The sequence below is a fragment of the Corythoichthys intestinalis genome, chromosome 14 (genome assembly GCF_030265065.1).
Source record: "Corythoichthys intestinalis isolate RoL2023-P3 chromosome 14, ASM3026506v1, whole genome shotgun sequence".
Taxonomy (NCBI): domain Eukaryota; kingdom Metazoa; phylum Chordata; class Actinopteri; order Syngnathiformes; family Syngnathidae; genus Corythoichthys; species Corythoichthys intestinalis.
In genome coordinates, this window is record NC_080408.1 from 47,474,322 (window position 1) to 47,491,496 (window position 17,175).

The 17,175-nt window shown below is 38.9% G+C and overlaps 1 protein-coding gene across 5 annotated transcripts in view; it reads left to right on the plus strand.

Annotated features, from left to right (window-relative positions):
• The window catches only part of LOC130929540 (phosphatidylinositol 4-phosphate 5-kinase type-1 gamma-like), a 61,454-nt gene that overhangs the window by 29,966 nt on the left and 14,313 nt on the right, over positions 1–17,175 (plus strand). For 4 of the 5 annotated variants that reach the window (XR_009066914.1, XM_057856751.1, XM_057856753.1 and 1 more), the window contains exons 12-15: positions 542–708; positions 5,971–6,119; positions 12,383–12,451; positions 12,528–12,924. Coding sequence is in view for 4 of the 5 variants with exons in the window: in XM_057856751.1 (XP_057712734.1) it covers positions 542–708; positions 5,971–6,119; positions 12,383–12,451; positions 12,528–12,924 (782 nt within the window). In the remaining variant the exon portion in view is untranslated. Of the gene's footprint in view, positions 1–541; positions 710–5,970; positions 6,120–12,382; positions 12,452–12,527; positions 12,925–17,175 lie in introns of all 5 variants that reach the window. The other variant, XM_057856752.1, reaches the window with a different exon arrangement.

Here is a 17,175-nt window from a genome sequence, read left to right on the forward strand (position 1 = left end):
CTCTTGAATTTCACATTACACACATTATGCGACTTTCATGATAATCCCTTTATTCGATCTTAAATTAAGCTAAATTCCTATTCTGACCTGTGTGACCTTTGACCTCATAACCCCTAATTTTAATCCCCTCATCAATTTCATTTTACAAATATATCCTGCAAGTTTGATAATAACCCCGATATTCGTCCAACATCTGTGACCTTTGACCTCATTACCGTAGAACGTAAGGACGTCTACTGTTTCATGCATCCAAATAAATCTTGCATGATAATTAAGATGAACACAAAAATAATCCCTTTATTCGTTCTGTGACATAACATAACAGTTGAAGGTAATAAGATTCATCATTACAAGTCTTGAAAAAAAAACAGCATTCGTATAATTTTAAGTCAAGAATGTCTCTAAATGATACATCGACTGTCAAAATCGCTGTTGATGAACTCATTAAACCGATTTATCGTGGCAGCCTTACTATTAAGGTGTACCTACTGTATGCATATAGTGATCAACTCATTTTCTGCGTATCCATTTTCTTCTACAGCATTAAGACCCTCCCCTTCTAAAAGGGGTCGAGCCGCTTTCTCTATGTTAAAATCCAGTGCAGGTGGAATCTGCTTGGCCGGCCAGCAACCCTCAGAGAGTGATGAGAAGCAGGAAAATCTGGACAACCTGCGAGGACCTCACAGCTTTCTTGTGTTGGAGGACAATGGTAAGCAACCGCTTAACATACATTGAATCGGTTGCCATCTCACGTTAATCCAACAATTACCTCTGAGCAACCTGACAAATGTCAAGTAGCACAGTTGAAAAAAGATAAAGGGCTGTGTTCAGAGGTGAGTAGAGTAGCCAAATTTTTTTACTGAAGTTGCAGTAACATTACCTCAAATTTTTACTCAATTACAAGTAATATGATTTTTTTTTTTTTACACAACTACAAGTAAAAAAGTATTCGTGTAAAAGAATTCCTAAGTCATGAGTAACTGCTTACAGTGTCAGATTTTCTTAAACCAATGGTATATTTTTTTCGCTGCAGAATGTAATCTATATGAACTGTTATTAATATACTGTACTAGGGTTGTCCCAGATCCGATCACATAGTCGGAAATTGGGCTGATTGGGCCATTGGGCCATTTTTCAGATGATCAGAATCGGTTATATTGTGTATTCTAATTTCCTGAGACAGTCCTGTATATATACACAGGACTGTCTCAAAAAATTAGAATATTGTGTATTCTAATTTCCTGAGACAGTCCAGTATATGTACATAGGGCTGCAGCTATCGTATATTTTAGTAATCGAGTAATAGACTGAAAATTCTATCGATTAATCGAGTTGTCGGATAAAACATTTTTTGTAGGTAAAGAGCAATTATAAATAGTCATGAGAAAAAAAGACGGTTAATCCAATATTGAACCATTTTCAGTCAATCAATGTCTTTATATTCAATCTACATTGTTGAAAACAGCCAACAATTGCATCTAAGATGTGACTAGAAAAACAAATTCACTGCTTTCACACGCAAAAAAATATTTCTTACCAAAAAAATTTAATTACGCTTGATAACACACATCACTTGAAAAATACGTGTTTTTCCCACGTGTTTCAATTGAATTTCCATTTGTGTCAAGCTATTTTTAAGTTCTAGTTAAGTTTCAAGTTAGTCTAAACTGTAAGTACTGATAGGATTTTGAGTTTTTGCAGTGTTCAAAATAAATGTATGATACCTGCTGTATTGGAGCACATTAGGAACCAGTGCTACTTGGTGTTTTATTCAGCAATGACTACTGAGCTATGTTGAAATTCGCCCCCCGGCCAAGATGCACGGAAACAGCGACAGCCAAAACAAGTGCCGCTCGGCCGATGCTGCCCCCGCGCGCGCCAACCGGGAAGGCAGAACTTCGCGCGTCCACCTCTGATATTAACCCTTTGTACTGACTCCATGTTCCAAAAGTTTGAAAAAGACTCGCCGAAAGGAGGTTGACAATTTATTCGTCAACAATGGTCAAAAACAAGGCAAAAAACAGACGACAGAGGGACAATTCTGGATCCAAAACAAAGCTACATGTTTCCGAGCAGCAAAATCTGTGTTATCTATGTGTCCAGTCTTTTTAAAGTCCTTGGTGAAGCGGGTCGTGTCGAAGGTGTGTCCGAAGGTGTGTCTGGGCGTTGCTTTTGGGTCTTCCCCTCTGTGGCCGGTTTTGGGCGGCTTAGGTTCGTGCGCGGATGGGACGCCCACTATCAACTTTTTTGTCCGGGTTGTCTCTACTTGTTCTAGGACAAAGCGCTTTGTCCTTGGAGTTTGCTGGGAGAGCTGATTGCAAGAGTTGGTGCGTCAATCTTGTTCGTGACGCATGCGTTGGGCTTCTGTGATAAGACGGCATCGTGTATCTCTTCTATTTCTTCTCATTAAACTATGGTGTGCTATTTATTTTATATTAGTAGTGCAGTCCTACCATAAATAAGAAAACGATACTATTTCCTGATTAATTATATTACGTGTGTTAGAGTAATGCAAACAGTTAGACGGTGCCTACGAGAAACTGTACCATTTTTCTCATCTCCCCCTCATTAACCCAGATAAGGTGATTCACTTTACTGTGTCAAAGGGCATGTAGTGGAGTCTGCTTAAACAATAGTTAGATGAATGTGTTAGACTAATGCAAACAATTATATGGTGTGTGCGATGACGGTTTCTTTTCCCTTCAGCTAAAACTGACTGCTAGCTTTATTATGTTTTAATTTTACACCCTCATCACTCTACAGCGCTGTGTTTTTACAGATTAGATAAAGCCCGTATGTAAGTCACGTTAGCCACGCATCGACAGTGGTCATAAACAATAGAAACCTAGCCCTCCGAAGGGCTAACATTACGTGAGCGAGTGGCAGTAATGTTATATTTATTAGTGATGAGAAGTCTACTGCTTAAAGATGGCGGCTGATTACTAACGCTGCCCAGACGCGGCCAAGTCTGTCATTTCGCATCTAGTCCTAAATGCATGCGATATCTATGAGACGCATCGGACACTACCAGCTACCACACTGGCATCATGCGGGCGTAGCTTTTTAGCAACATCGGTGTAGTTTGTAGCGGCTGTCGGCTGTGGTAAGGTTTTTAAAAAATTTTTTTTTATTGCTTCTTCCTCTACGTACGTCAGTGCGTTGTCCCACATAAAAAGTAGTCTGGGCAAAACATGATGCTTAGAGCTGGCAAAATTAAACGATTCCTCGAGGTGAATAAAATTACTCGGATCAGTTTTTAAACTCGAGTTACTCGAGTTGCTCGAGTATTTGTTTCAGCTCTAACATATATATACTTTTTTGGATTAAAAAGTACCAAAGGAATCAGAAATACAATGTCATTGCCAAAAGAAATAGAAATATAAACATTTTATACACCACAACCAGTGTTGTCAGTAACGCGTTACTCATTACTTTCTTCAGTAACGAGTAATCTAACGCCTTCATTTTCCAAGCCAGTAATCCGATTAAAGTTAGTTTCCCTAGTGCCTGTGCGTTACTATTTTGTTTTTGCCTCATAATGTATGTAGAATGAAGAATACTGTAGTCATGTATGAAGAGCATTTCTCATCGGGGAAAAAAAAAAAAACGGGTCATGTGTATTGCGATGCTGTTTGAGGCTGTCTGCCACGGCGGTCAACAACATAGCATTCTGACGAGGCAGCGAGGCTAACAGTGAAAGGCAGGATATATACCGCAAATGGATGCCTTTGCTCACTGGAAATACAGCCATTACTTCACATTTCTGTCCAGTAAAGATGACAAAAATATCTCCGTGCGTTGCAAACTTTACGCTGGCTAAAAAAGACTGTTGGCCGCTAAAAACTCTACATCCAATTCAACAAGGAAGCACTTGGAATTACAGGACAACGCGACAAAACTCGAAAAGGCTACAGGTACAAGACAGCCAGCACTTCTACAGTTTGTAACCAGCCTTTATGCACATTTTATTGTCAGTGTTTGTAACCATAGGCAGAGTTTTACTTTTGTGGGGCTGGGGGCAAAGCATGTTGATGACTGAAACAAAAGTCAAAAGTTTGGACACACCTAAACATTTTTACGTTTTATATATTTTCCCTACTATTGTCCTCTCTGAATACATCAAAACTATGAACGAACATGTGGAATGGCAAAAAAAAGTGAAATAACTGAAAACAGGTTTTATATTCTACATTCTCCAAAGTGTCCACCTTTGAGGTGCCGCCAAACTTTTGGCCAATTCTGTATATATACATGTATATAAAACTGTTCAAGCTCAGTTGTTGTTGGTTGTGTTTGAAAGCTTAGGTTTACAGAAATTCTAAATACCCATCTTGCCTCCACATGTGTAGTTTTGTCTTAGCAAAGCAAAAGCTAGTGTCTTGGGTGCTAGTCACATGATCTTCTCGAAAAATGATTTTGACCCATTATGAAATACGTTGTAGGATTGTTGTTCATTTCATTCATTTTTGTTGTTTGTTTTATGGCTTTACAACTTTTATAGACAATATTTTAACAGCTAGGTCTTTATTTTAAAGGGGAAGTTCAGAGTTTTTGACATTAGTCTTTATCTTGGAGTTAGCAGGGGTTTATTTAGTCGTTGGAGTTGATTTGAACAAATTCCGTGCAGTTTGTCAATTATTTCTTAGTTTCAGGGCTCCGGGGTGGCTAAGCTAGCGTGAGTCAATGGTGGTTGAAATCAACTCCATCGACTAATTAAACCCCCGCTAACTCAAAGATTAAGCCTTATGTGAAAAATTCAATTATATGCGATGACATTTTTTGTTGTCATTTTTATGTTGCGATAGCAAAAGGAGAAAAATTGGTAAAAGGTAACTGATAAGTTACTTTTAAAGTAACTTAGTTACTTTGATAATAAAGTAATCAGTAAAGTAACTAGATTACTTTTATGAGGTGTAATCAGTAATCAGTAATTAAATTACTTTTTTAGGTAATCTGTTACAACACTGACCGCAACACTTCCGGAAAAAGTCGAAGAGGAAGTACTGTAAACAGTACAGTACTGTGATATGTTTGGAACTTTTGTTGAAAAAGAAAAAAAAATTGGATCGGTATCGGATTAGGACTGGGTTTCGGCAAATCCTCAAAATCAAAAGACGTCGAAAACGTCGACTAGTCGGGACAGTTCTAGAGTGAAATGACCCAAAAACTGCCACGATGCAAGCTGTCTTACTCCACGTACAATGTCACGCATTGTGAACATTTGACAGAAACGATGTCGCATTTTCGTCTCGTTGTCATCTCATCTGACGAAAACTGGCTGTCGTCTCATTATGTTCTAGTCTCCCAAAGCCATGTTTTAAGCTCGTCATCGTCATGAAAAAGTTGTTCATCAACGAAATATTTTCGTTATCGTCATTGTTGACGAAAACAACACTGGTGTGGTAAAACTGCTAGCAGTACATTTTTCTCAAAAAGTTACTCAAGTAATGTAACTGAGTAAATGTTATGTGTTACCACACACCCCTGGCTGTTTTTCTCTTTTATATTGTGTGGAACAGGTTAAACTGTCCATTTTCCATTTTAATGGAAAAAAGTCAACTCCCTTTTGGAGAAGGAACAGTTTAGCAGCAAAAGCAAAAGTTGAGCCAACACGAAAGTGCAACTGATGTCCACACCATTCCATTTCAATAATTTAAATTGAATAATTTAGAAAGGAAAACACTGAATATTCAGATTCAATGAAAGATTGAGGGCTACAAAAATTTGTCCTTTGTATTTTTCAAATTTATTTTCAATTTTTAATCAAAGAAAAAAATTGAGAAAAAGAATCTGTAAATATATAATTTCTGTTTTTAGGAATGGACTCTTTATATACTTATGTACATTTTTTGTTACAAAGTAAAAGAAGCAAAAAGACAATAAAACACTACAGATTGGACGTCAGTGGCACTGAAACGTCATTATTTACCGCCTTCCAGTCATTATGATGTATTTCCATTTTTCTGGTTGGCGAAAGAGCCCCCCTGCACGCCTCCCTCCTTTGAAGACGCCACCACAGCATCGATCGCCACCACGCTGTCCTCAAACAACTCGTTACCCAGCACCCCCTTCGATACTCCCGAGCACCCGCGCTACAGGAAACAAATGCTGGCACCCAAGTGAGTGAAAAAAACAACTTTCTTTGCTATTTTCTATTCAACTCAACATTTACTGCTACTGACAAATACAGTTGTCATGTGTGCTTTTGAGTGGGGATTGTCTGTGAATTTCAAATCGGCCGATACTGTCCTGATTCCATGTTTTTTTTTTTTTTTTTTTTTTAATGTACAAATATATATTTTTCTTTTAATACTATTTTTTGGTTGTTTTTATTTTTGGGTTAAAAAAATAAAAGATAAATTATACTTTGGGAGGAAAAAAAGGGAATGTCTTATATGCACACTGCTGGCCAAAAGTATTGGCACCCCTGCAATTCTGTCAGATAATGCTAAATTTCTCCCAGAAAATGATTGCAATTACAAATGCTTTTGCTAGTAATATCTTCATTGATTTTGCTTGCAATGAAAAAACACAAAAGAGAAAAAAGAAAAACATTAGCATTTTACACAAAAAATCCCAAAATGGGCCAGACAAAAGTAATGGCACCCTTTGAAAATCATGTGATGGTGCTCTAATTTGTGTAATGAACAGCACCTATTGCTTACCTGTGGCACATAACAGGTGGTGGCAATAACTAATCACACTTGCAGCCAGTTAAAATGGATTAAAATTTACTCAACCATTTTTGGAGTTTTGTGTAAAATGATAATGATTGTTTTTTTTTTCATTCTCTGTTGTGTTTTTTCATCGCAAGAAAAACAAATGAAGATATTACTCCCCAAAGCATTTGTAATTGCAATTATTTTCAGGGAAAAATTGAGCATTATCTGACAGAATAGCTGGGGTGCCAGTACTTTTTTGACCAGCAGTGTACGACCATTTCGACTTAGACAAGGTCCTGGAGTGAATTAACTTCATATGTAGAGGTACTACTGTATTGGGGAAAACTGACATTGTGACTTTTTGGGGGTTTCCGATATATTGCGATTAGGAGTGGGAACCTCAGGGCACCTCACGATACGATACGATTCGCGATACAAGGCTCACGATAACGATTATCTCACGATATCACGATGCAGCGATTATCGATATATTGGTCAGAAATTGGATACATGACATTCTACGATACAACTGTTGAAACGGGGGGAAAAAAAGATATTTAAAAATAGAAAAAAATACTATTTAAGTCATTTATTAAACAGTGACACCTTTTCTGTGCAACATTGCTGTAGAATATAAATCTACTGCAAATTGTGCACCTGCACATATAGAGGAAACAAACCACAACCACTTATATCGCTTGGAAAGATCATGATGAATGGCACCCTTAATTTCTTTAAAGTTTTAAATCTTAAAAAAATAATAATAATAAATAAAAAGTGCCATAGGTGTCAGCAGTTGAGCTTGGAGTGGGGCAATGATAAAATTGGTGGGTCTTTTCTTCATATATGACCTTATTTGCTTGGTTTGAGCACTTCCACTATCTGCTTCAGCATTTAAGATGCCAGACTTGCTCAGTCACAGTCTTCCTCACCTTAAAAACAACAAAATAAAACAAAAAATATTAGCTACTTCATAGCTTTTGAGTTGAAATCCTGATTTTCTTTTTTTTTTGTGTTGGAAGTATCGAATTAAAAAAAAATATGAATTGAATGTATAGAAATTAAAAATGCAATAATTACCTATTTTTAATATGTAAGCAACATTAATTATCATGCACATCACTTTATATATCTTGGAACCTATTCAAACCATTTTTATAGCTTATTGTATCAAAATGACAGTAATAACAGTTTGTGTAGTAAACTAGATGGAAAGTGGTTCTCAAATAATATCAAATAAATCAGTAAATTCATGTGGGCTTGTTCGATATTCATTTTCATCCAGTTTAGGGTCCTGGTTTATTTTATATCATTCAACACCAAATGTCATCAAAATAATACATGTAAATTAAAAAGTCAATTACATTGCAAAACTTTCTTACCTCAAGTGATGAAAGCTAAGCTCACAAACTCCGGTGTCCACTACGTCACCAGCTGCAAGTGAAACTTATTTTTCTAAGACAATTCTTGCATACAGTAAAGTCCTTGTTCACCTTACTTCCTTTCTTGTTGGTGTAAAATCTAAAGTGTGTCACCATGTGTGATTTGTAGCAATATTTTGCCCATTTTTTCCTCCACCGTTCTCACGGAGCTTTTTTATTTTTTCAACCCACTTGGAGCTTCCTTTCTTCTTCTCTAGACGACTTGTGCGCACTTTACCCTCACCGCCACTCCCGAGCGCCCCTAGTGGACCGCCAAGGAATTGCTCAACAAACATTGAGCAGTTGACAGCATCCATACTCCATTGTATGGCCAATATGTTAAATAAAAGTATCGATACTTGGCGGGAGCATATCGATAACCGATCGGGTTGCAAAATATCGCGATATATCGCTGTATCGAGATATTGTCACACTCTTAATTGCGATAAATATTGCGATATTAAAACTAGAAGAATTTTCAACAAATGTATTGTTTGGGAAGACTTTGGTTCACTCACCATGACAACATTGTATTCATATACCGTTTAAGGGGGTTCATCGTTTAATGATGAAGATTGCTGAAATTAAAACGGATCCAGGAGGTCATATCACTGCACAAAATATATCTAACACTGTATTTCACATGTTCCCTGCAATTGGCTGGTAACCAGTTCAGGGTGCACCCCGCGTCCTGCCCAGAGCTAGGTGGCATAGACTACAGAACGCCCATGACCCTAATGAGGATAAGTGGTTCGGAAGAGGAACAAAGCAGCAAAAATATTAAACATGTTTTAAACAAAAACAAAAAAAAAGAGCAGGTGCTCCACACAGCCTCATACACACTAAGGTCATGTGCACATGTAGCAGGGATTTTAAAAAATGAGTATTTTGCCCATCCATCAAGAAAAAAAAACTGGACATCCACGCTACCTCGTTTGGAGGAAAAATATCATCCACACCCAACCGCATGAGTGCGTTATTTACATATTTCTTGATGTGATTTCAAGCACAGAGTGAATGACAAAAAGAAAAATGGTTCAACAATCATATTTTGTCTGTTTAGCCCTTGCCTTGTGAGATATTCGTGAATCATTAGCATGTTAACACGGGTCGCTATTGCTCGCGGTCGCCTAGGTGTTTATATATGTGCATTATAGATGTCTTTAATACATTCACGGTATATATGTGATGTTTTACGATTCCAAATCCTCCGTGAACATAGGCGCAATCCTTGAATGTGAACTCGGGTCGCACGTATGACCTTTAAACATTTTTTGTCGCAGGCAGTGACGTTGCAACAATTAAAAAAACGCAAACCTCTGGTTATTAATGTACACATGATGACGCATCAAAAGCAGACTTCAAATGTGCCTCTGTGTGTGGATGATAGGACCAACCATAGAAAAGTTCTTTTTGCGAGATAGTCTGCTATATGTAGACATGGTCTATGACACCTTGACAGTTTTTGCTTATCTAAATCGCGCGGATGTGTGTTAAATTAAAACAAAAAAATAAATAAAAATTTAAAAATCGCACATCCTACGATGGGACTATTGCGCACATTGCGATGGCAAACAGTATATTGTGTAGGCCTACTTGAATGTGGAGGAGTTCCAAAAAATCGATTATTACATGCATCGTGGTTTGACACGTGATGATTCGATTACGATTCATAAAGGTTCAAAAACGATTATTTTCCCTCATAACTTGATGACAGCCGCTCGTAGCAGAACGAAATTCGAGACACGTCTGCCGCCCGGACATGGTTAACGGACGCACGCACAACGTTATGATGGATGCTCCCAGTTACTGGGAGAGAGATTTCCTCCTTTTTAAAAGACTGGAAAATAAATTTGTGTCTGTTTTAACTCATCGGTATAAAACACACCTGTCCACAACTCAGTCAGTCACACTCCAAACTCCACTGTGGCCAAGACCAAAGAGCTGTCGAAGGACACCAGAGACAAAATTGTAGACCTGCACCAGGCTGGGAAGACTGAATCTGCAATTGGTAAAACGCTTGGTGTAACGAAATCAACTGTGGGAGCAGTTATTAGAAAATGGAAGACATACAAGACCACTGATAATCTCCCTAGATCTGGGGCTCCATGCAAGAGCTCACCCCGTGGCGTCAAATTGATAACAAGAACGGTGAGCAAAAATCCCAGAACCACACAGGGGGGGACCTAGTGAATGACCTACAGAGAGCTGGGACCACAGTAACAAAGGCTACTATCAGTAACACAATGCGCTGCCAGGGGCTCAAATCCTGCACTGCCGGAAGTGTCCCCCTGCTGAAGCCATTACACGTCTGCGGTTCGCTCGAGAGCATTTGGATGTTCCAGAAGAGGACTGGGAGAATGTGTTTTGGTCAGATGAAACCAAAATAGAACTTTTTGGTCGAAACACAGGTTCTCGTGTTTGGAGGAGAAAGAATACTGAATTGCATCCGAAGAACACCATACCCACTGTGAAGCATGGGGGTGGGAACATCATGCTTTGGGGCTGTTTTTTTGCAAAGGGACCAGGACGACTGATCTGTGTAAATGGAAAGAATGAATGGGGCCATATATTGAGAGATTATGAGTAAAAATCTCTTTCCATCAGCACGGTCATTAAAGATGAGACGTGGCTGGGTCTTTCAGCATGACAATGATCCCAAACACACAGCCACGGCAACAAAGGAGTGGCTTCGTAAGAAGTATTTCAAGGTCCTGGAGTGGCCTAGCCAGTCTCCAGATCTCGACCCCATAGAAAATCTGTGGAGGGAGTTGAAAGTCCGTGTTGCCCAAGGACAGCCCCAAAACATCGCTGCTCTAGAGAAGATCTGTATGGAGGAATGAGCCAAAATGCCAGCAACAGTGTGTGAAAAGCTCTTGAAGACCTCTGTGAAGGCCTCCGTTATTGCCAACAAAGGGAGATGAACTTTTGGTATTGACCAAATACTTATTTTCCACCATGATTTGCAAATAAATTCTTTAGAAATCAGACAATCTGATTTTTTTTTTTTTTTTTTTCCCACATTCTGTCTCTCATGGTTGAGGTTTGCCCATGTTGACAATTACAGGCCTCTCTAATATTTTCAAGTGGGACAACTTGCACAATTAGTGGTTGACTAAATACTTATTTGCCCCACTGTAGACTTTAACATGTTGACGATCTCATGAAGCTGAAAGATCATTTAATCGTCTATCGTCTTTTTGATGTGTTTAACCTTTGTTTTACAAAACATCATGTGTTGTTGTCCATTTCCTTTTACATTTAAATTCATTGCACATTTTGATAAAAATTGCACTATATAAATTATACCTGTGCAGAAAGTTTATTTGGCTTCAAATGTGTTTTTTTTTTTTTTCATTTTGGTTTTTACAGAATTTTTAAGTGGATTGTATGAGGAAAATGATCAGTAATATGCAAATTACTGTATCTTCTGCACTATAAGGCGAATCGGAGTATAAGGCGCACTTTCAATAAATACCCTATTTTAAAAATGTTTTCATATATGGGGCGCACCGCATTATAAGGCGCAGTATTAGTAATGGTTGAGGTTGCGTTATACATCCACTAGATGGTGCTGCGCTAAAGGGAATTTCATGCCATGATTAACCAATATTGATCCATATACAAGACGCATCGGATCATAAGCTTTAAATAGCTTATTCAGAGTGTCCCTTTCATGCATCTTATCAGTTGAACTGCATGTATATATGACCATGTTCCTGTGTGTACCATGATACGATGTGTGAATAAACTGAACTGAACTGATAAGGTGCACTGTCTGAAATTGAAGGCTTTTAAGTGTGCTTTATAGTGCAGAAAATATGGTAGTCTAGAAAAAAAAAAATCATGATCACGATTTTACTTTTGAAAAATCGTGATCTTTTTGCCATATCACCCACCCTGTTTTGATTTATTATTATTTAACTGTACAGTATATAGTTAAATATACGCATTCATTTTACCTATAAACACAATAGAAAAAAAGTAAAATGCTTTTTTTTTTTTTTTTTTTTTTTTTTTTATAAACCAAATGACTTTTAAGTGAGTGAAATAATTATTTCACTTGGCAAAGATCTCATAAATAGTATAAATGAAACAGTCTATTCCTCTTGCTGTGAGTACACAATACTTCTTGTTGCACCAAAATTACCTCTTTCAATTAGAATTCATTTTGACAAGACCAAATTACCTTGGCACCAAATTGACTTATCCACGCTTCATTCTGTCGGCTGGCAGTGAATAAATTAAAGACCAACGCTATCTAATCAGTACCCTTCACGCTTCACTTTGTCACTTAAGGTCCCACAAAGAAGTGGTTGAAGTTCATGAGAAGAAGCAGGAAACCATAACAGTGGAAGTCGAGCTCAGGTATGCACGCACGTCCAGATTTTTAAGCGAAATGATCAGTCATTAGAAATGCAAGATTGTTCTTTTTTACTCGTAGTAAAATTCCATCCAGCACAGAACTGACACAGAGGACAGAAGCAAGCTCGCCAGCTGACAATCAGCCCAGCTTCAATCCTCCTGCCTTCAATCCTTCCTCCTCCACCCTTCCTCCCACCTTCCCGTCCTCCTCCGGCGCCGTTCAATCAGCTTGCCAGACCTCCTCCACGCTCCCTTCTCCATCTTCCCCCCCTCATTCAGTCAAGCAATCCACATGTTCCTCTTTGGCGAACCCTCCGCGCCCGAGCGCGTTCACCCCCGTCCATCCCTCGTCCCCTCATCTCTCCGGAGGCGAACCGACGAGCGTTCGGGCGTCGTCGGACTCTTGCAATCAGCTGTCGGTCTCCAGCAGCCGCAACTCGCTGGAAGGGGAGGTGCAGGTTTCCGATATCTACTTTGTAAGTCATCGCCCTTTTGTGTTACGTTTTATTGTCAACAAAAGCATTTAGTTGCTTGAAGAGCTCGGAGGGAGAAACAGATCGAGAAGTTTCGTGCTTAACGTAAAGCAATTCTTTTCATTGAAAACAACCACACAAACACAAAGTAACATAAAATGTCATTCCCATTTTGACATCAATTCAAATAAATAGTTGAATTTATCAAATCATGATACCTGTCATGTATTAAAAGGAAAAAAAAATTAAGTCATTCACTGCCACTTACAGGAATAGACGTCAAATCCATTTGAGCTGGGATGTCTGGCATTGAGTGCTCATGATTCAGTGCCATCGACAGAAATAGGTTCAATCCGTTCGAACCGGGACAATCGAACTAATGAGTTCATTTATGAAATAACAATTTAAAAAATACTTAAATTCGTATTTGTGTAGTGTAGCACAAAACAGTAAGTGCTGTATGATAAAATTACGAGAGACAGCGAGAACCAAAAGTGGTATTTGCCACATGGCAAAATTCATTTTGCCATGTGGAATTATTTTTTGCCACGTGGCATTTTTTTTTTTTTTTTTTTTTGCCATGTGGCAAAATTGATATTGCCATGTGGCAAAATGTATTTTGACATGTGGCATTTTTTATTGGTATGTGGCAAAATGGATTTTGGTTTGTGGCATTTTTTTTTTTTTTTTTTTTTTTTGGTATGTTGCATTTTTTGGGGGTATATGGCATTTTTGCAGGCCACGCGCGTCTATGCTATTGACGGCTATTCACGTCCAAATTTTCCATTCATTTTAAATGGCAGAAAAACATGTGTGGCTGTGATTTTTGACTATACAGTTACCATTAGAGCACATTGACATTCAAATAGCACCCGAGTAAGGCTATGTACGTCCAAATTTACCATTCATATTAAATGGCAGAAAAAACGTGTGGCTGTGATTTTTGACCATATTTTTACTATGGCAGCGCATCGACATTTAACTGGCAGCCAAGTTTTGAATGGCAGAAAAACGTTTGGTTTTGATTTTTGACCATACAATTTACATCACAACACATCCATTTTGCCACATACCCCAGCAAAAAAAAAATGCCACATGTCAAAATACATTTTGCTACATTGCAAAATCAATTTTGCCACTTGGCAAAAAAAAATGCCACATGGCAAAAAAAAAAAATGCCACATGGCAAAATCAATTTTATCACATGGCAAAAAAAATGCCACATGGCAAAATCCATTTTTTCACATGACAAATACCACCTTTCATTCTCGGCCGTGCTGGAAGTTACTTTGTGATCAATGTAAAAAACAGTTAATTTTTGGAGCAAGTCTGGTTTGTCCATCACTGTCAATGGCTGCTAATGAGATGATAACGCTTTTCTTTGATGAACGAATTATATATTTTTTTCTTAGACTTTTTTTTTTTTATTATGTTCAGGCCACGGATCTTAAATTTACAGCACAGGGGACAGATGCGGTCCCCATTTGACATCCAGTTGTAGTATTAGTGTTGCCTGCATGTATTTTGCTTTAGGCAAAAATAAGTAACTAAACATTTTCAATAGATGGTAGATGCTTATCCACTGTGAGAGACAATCTAAAAAAAACAGAAATAACAGTGTATGATTTTTGAACAATGTATTTGTATTATCCTGCTGCAAATAAGTATTTGAAAACCTGAGAAAGTCAATGTCAATATTTGGTTCAGTAGCCTTTTTTTACAATTACATAGGTCAAATGTTTCCTGTAACTTTTCACAAGGTTTGCACACACTGTAGCAGGGATTTTACACCACTGCTCCACACAGATCTTCTCTAAATCAGTCAGGTTTCTGGCCTGTCACTGAGAAACCCAGAGTTTGACCTTCCTCCAAAGCCAAAACCACAATATGCTTTTACAAAGCCACTCCTTGGTTATTCTGGCTGTCTGCATCGGGCCATTGTCATGTTGGAAGACTCAGTCATGACCCATTTAAAATGCTCTAACTAAGCGAAGCAGATTATTCCCCAACATCTCACAATACATGGCCCTTGTCATCCTCTTGTTAATACAGTGAAGTCGTCTAGTCCCATATGCAGATAAACACCCCCAAAGCATGATGCTACCACCCCCTTGCTTCACAGTAGGGATGGTGTTCTTAGGATGGTACTCATCATTCTTCTTCCTCCAAACACTATTAATCTCATATGACCACATGACTTTCTGCCATGACTCCTCTGGATCATCCAAATGGTCATTGGTAATCTTAAAGCGGGCCTGAGCATGTGCGGGTTTAAGCAGGGGAACCTTCCTTGCCCTACATGATTGTAAATCATGATGTGTTCGTGTATTACCAAAAGTAACCTTGGAAATGGTGGTCCCTGTTCCTTTCAGGTCATTGACCAGCCCCCCCTGTGTAATTCTTGGCTGATTCCTCACAATTCATAGAATCACTGGGACCCTACGAGGTAGATTTTGCATGGAGCCCCAGTCCGAGGGAGATTGACAGTCATGTTTAGCTACTTCCATTTTCTAATAATTGCTCCAACGGTGGATCTTATATCACTAACTGCTTAGCAATTGCCCCGTAACCCTGTCCAGCCTTGTAGAGGTCTACAATTCTGTCTCTGGTGTCTTTGGACAGCTCTATGGGGTGTAAGGTGTGGACAGGTATTTATATGCAGCTAACCACCTTAAACAGGTCAAAAAGAGATCCATCTCCACTTTTTTAGGAGAATTAGTGGAGTGGAGGTGGACCTTTTAAAAGCGACTAACAGGTCTTTGAGGCTCACAATTCTAGCTAACAGACAAGTGTTCAAATACTTGCTGTATTTGCAGCAGTACAATACAAATTGTTAAAAAAAAAATCATACACTGTGATTTCTGGATTTTTGTTTTTTTAGATTGTCTCTCACAGTGGACAAGCACCCACCATGAAAATTTCAAACCCGCCCATCATTTCTAAGTTGGAGAACTTGCAAAATCGCAGGGTGTTCAAATATTTATTTTCCCCACTGTTTATAAATGTACATAAATAATATTATACGTTTTAGAATTTAAATAAAATGAATGAATGAATTAGTTGAAGGATTTATTTTGGAGGAAAAAATGAATTACAGTGGTACCTCGACATACGGTCCTTTCGACATCAGACGTAAACTTTGACTCGTGATTTGTCTCGACACGCTCGAAATATGACAATTGCAATTTCATTATTTTCCCGCAAGACTGACGCACGGTGGATTTTCTTGTGAGAGAAATCAACATAGGTCCCAAGGAGTTAAGTGCAGCTGGTGAAAAAAAGGAATAAGGTGATGCTTACCTTTGAAATTAAAATGTACCTGCAGTATTAATTAAGGATTTAGCGTAGGTTTTTGGGCTGTCGAACAAATTTATCGAATTATAATGTATTCTTATGGGAAAATACCGCTCGACATACGACCATTTCGACTTGCAAACCAGATTCTGGAACAAATTAAATTTGTATGTATAGTAAAGATACACGATAATATCGGTTACCGATAATTATCGGTCGATAATGGCAATTATGACGTCACACAGATAATACAGGTAAAAAAAAAAAATCAACCGATAATGCAATCCGATAATTATATACTTGATTTAGCCTCCAAATGTGCGCAACCAAGCAGTTTTCTCCACTTCTCCACCGCCGCCTGCTCAACCCCTCCCCTCTCTGAAGCCCCTGTGGGAGGAGGGGTTGAGGAGTACGGCGTCATAGAGGAGGCGGTGTTTACACATCAGTGTTGAGGCGCTCTCACTAGCGTGCGTTTCTTTTCCCGTGTGTGAAATGAAATAAACGACGCTCTCGCCATCGACAAAACAGTTCCACGAGGCGTAAAGAAAGCGTCCTCATTGAACACCACTAACCCAGCAGCCATTTAAAACTGCATCACACTGATTTTTGGAACGAATACAAGGCTGCTGCTAGCGCGAATGCTAAAGCTATTGTAAACACAAACTATAAAGGAAGCTACGGGGCTTGTGACGATACAGAGACGCTGCGGTACTCCCGGAGTCGGGTTGTTTGGGAATGCAGCCCAAAGCGGGTGGTAAACTCCCATCTATGGCTATAGACCTCACGAGACCGATAGTCGACAAGTAGCTGTCTTCCGACGGAGCCCGTCGGTCCGGCAGGCCGCCACCGCCTCGCCCTCGGCGGGCAGAGCAGAGCCAAGCACCGAATACTGTATGCTGCAGCGAGCCAGCCGGGCGGGCGGATATCCGGTACGAACTTAGCTGCCGCCGCCACTCCGGT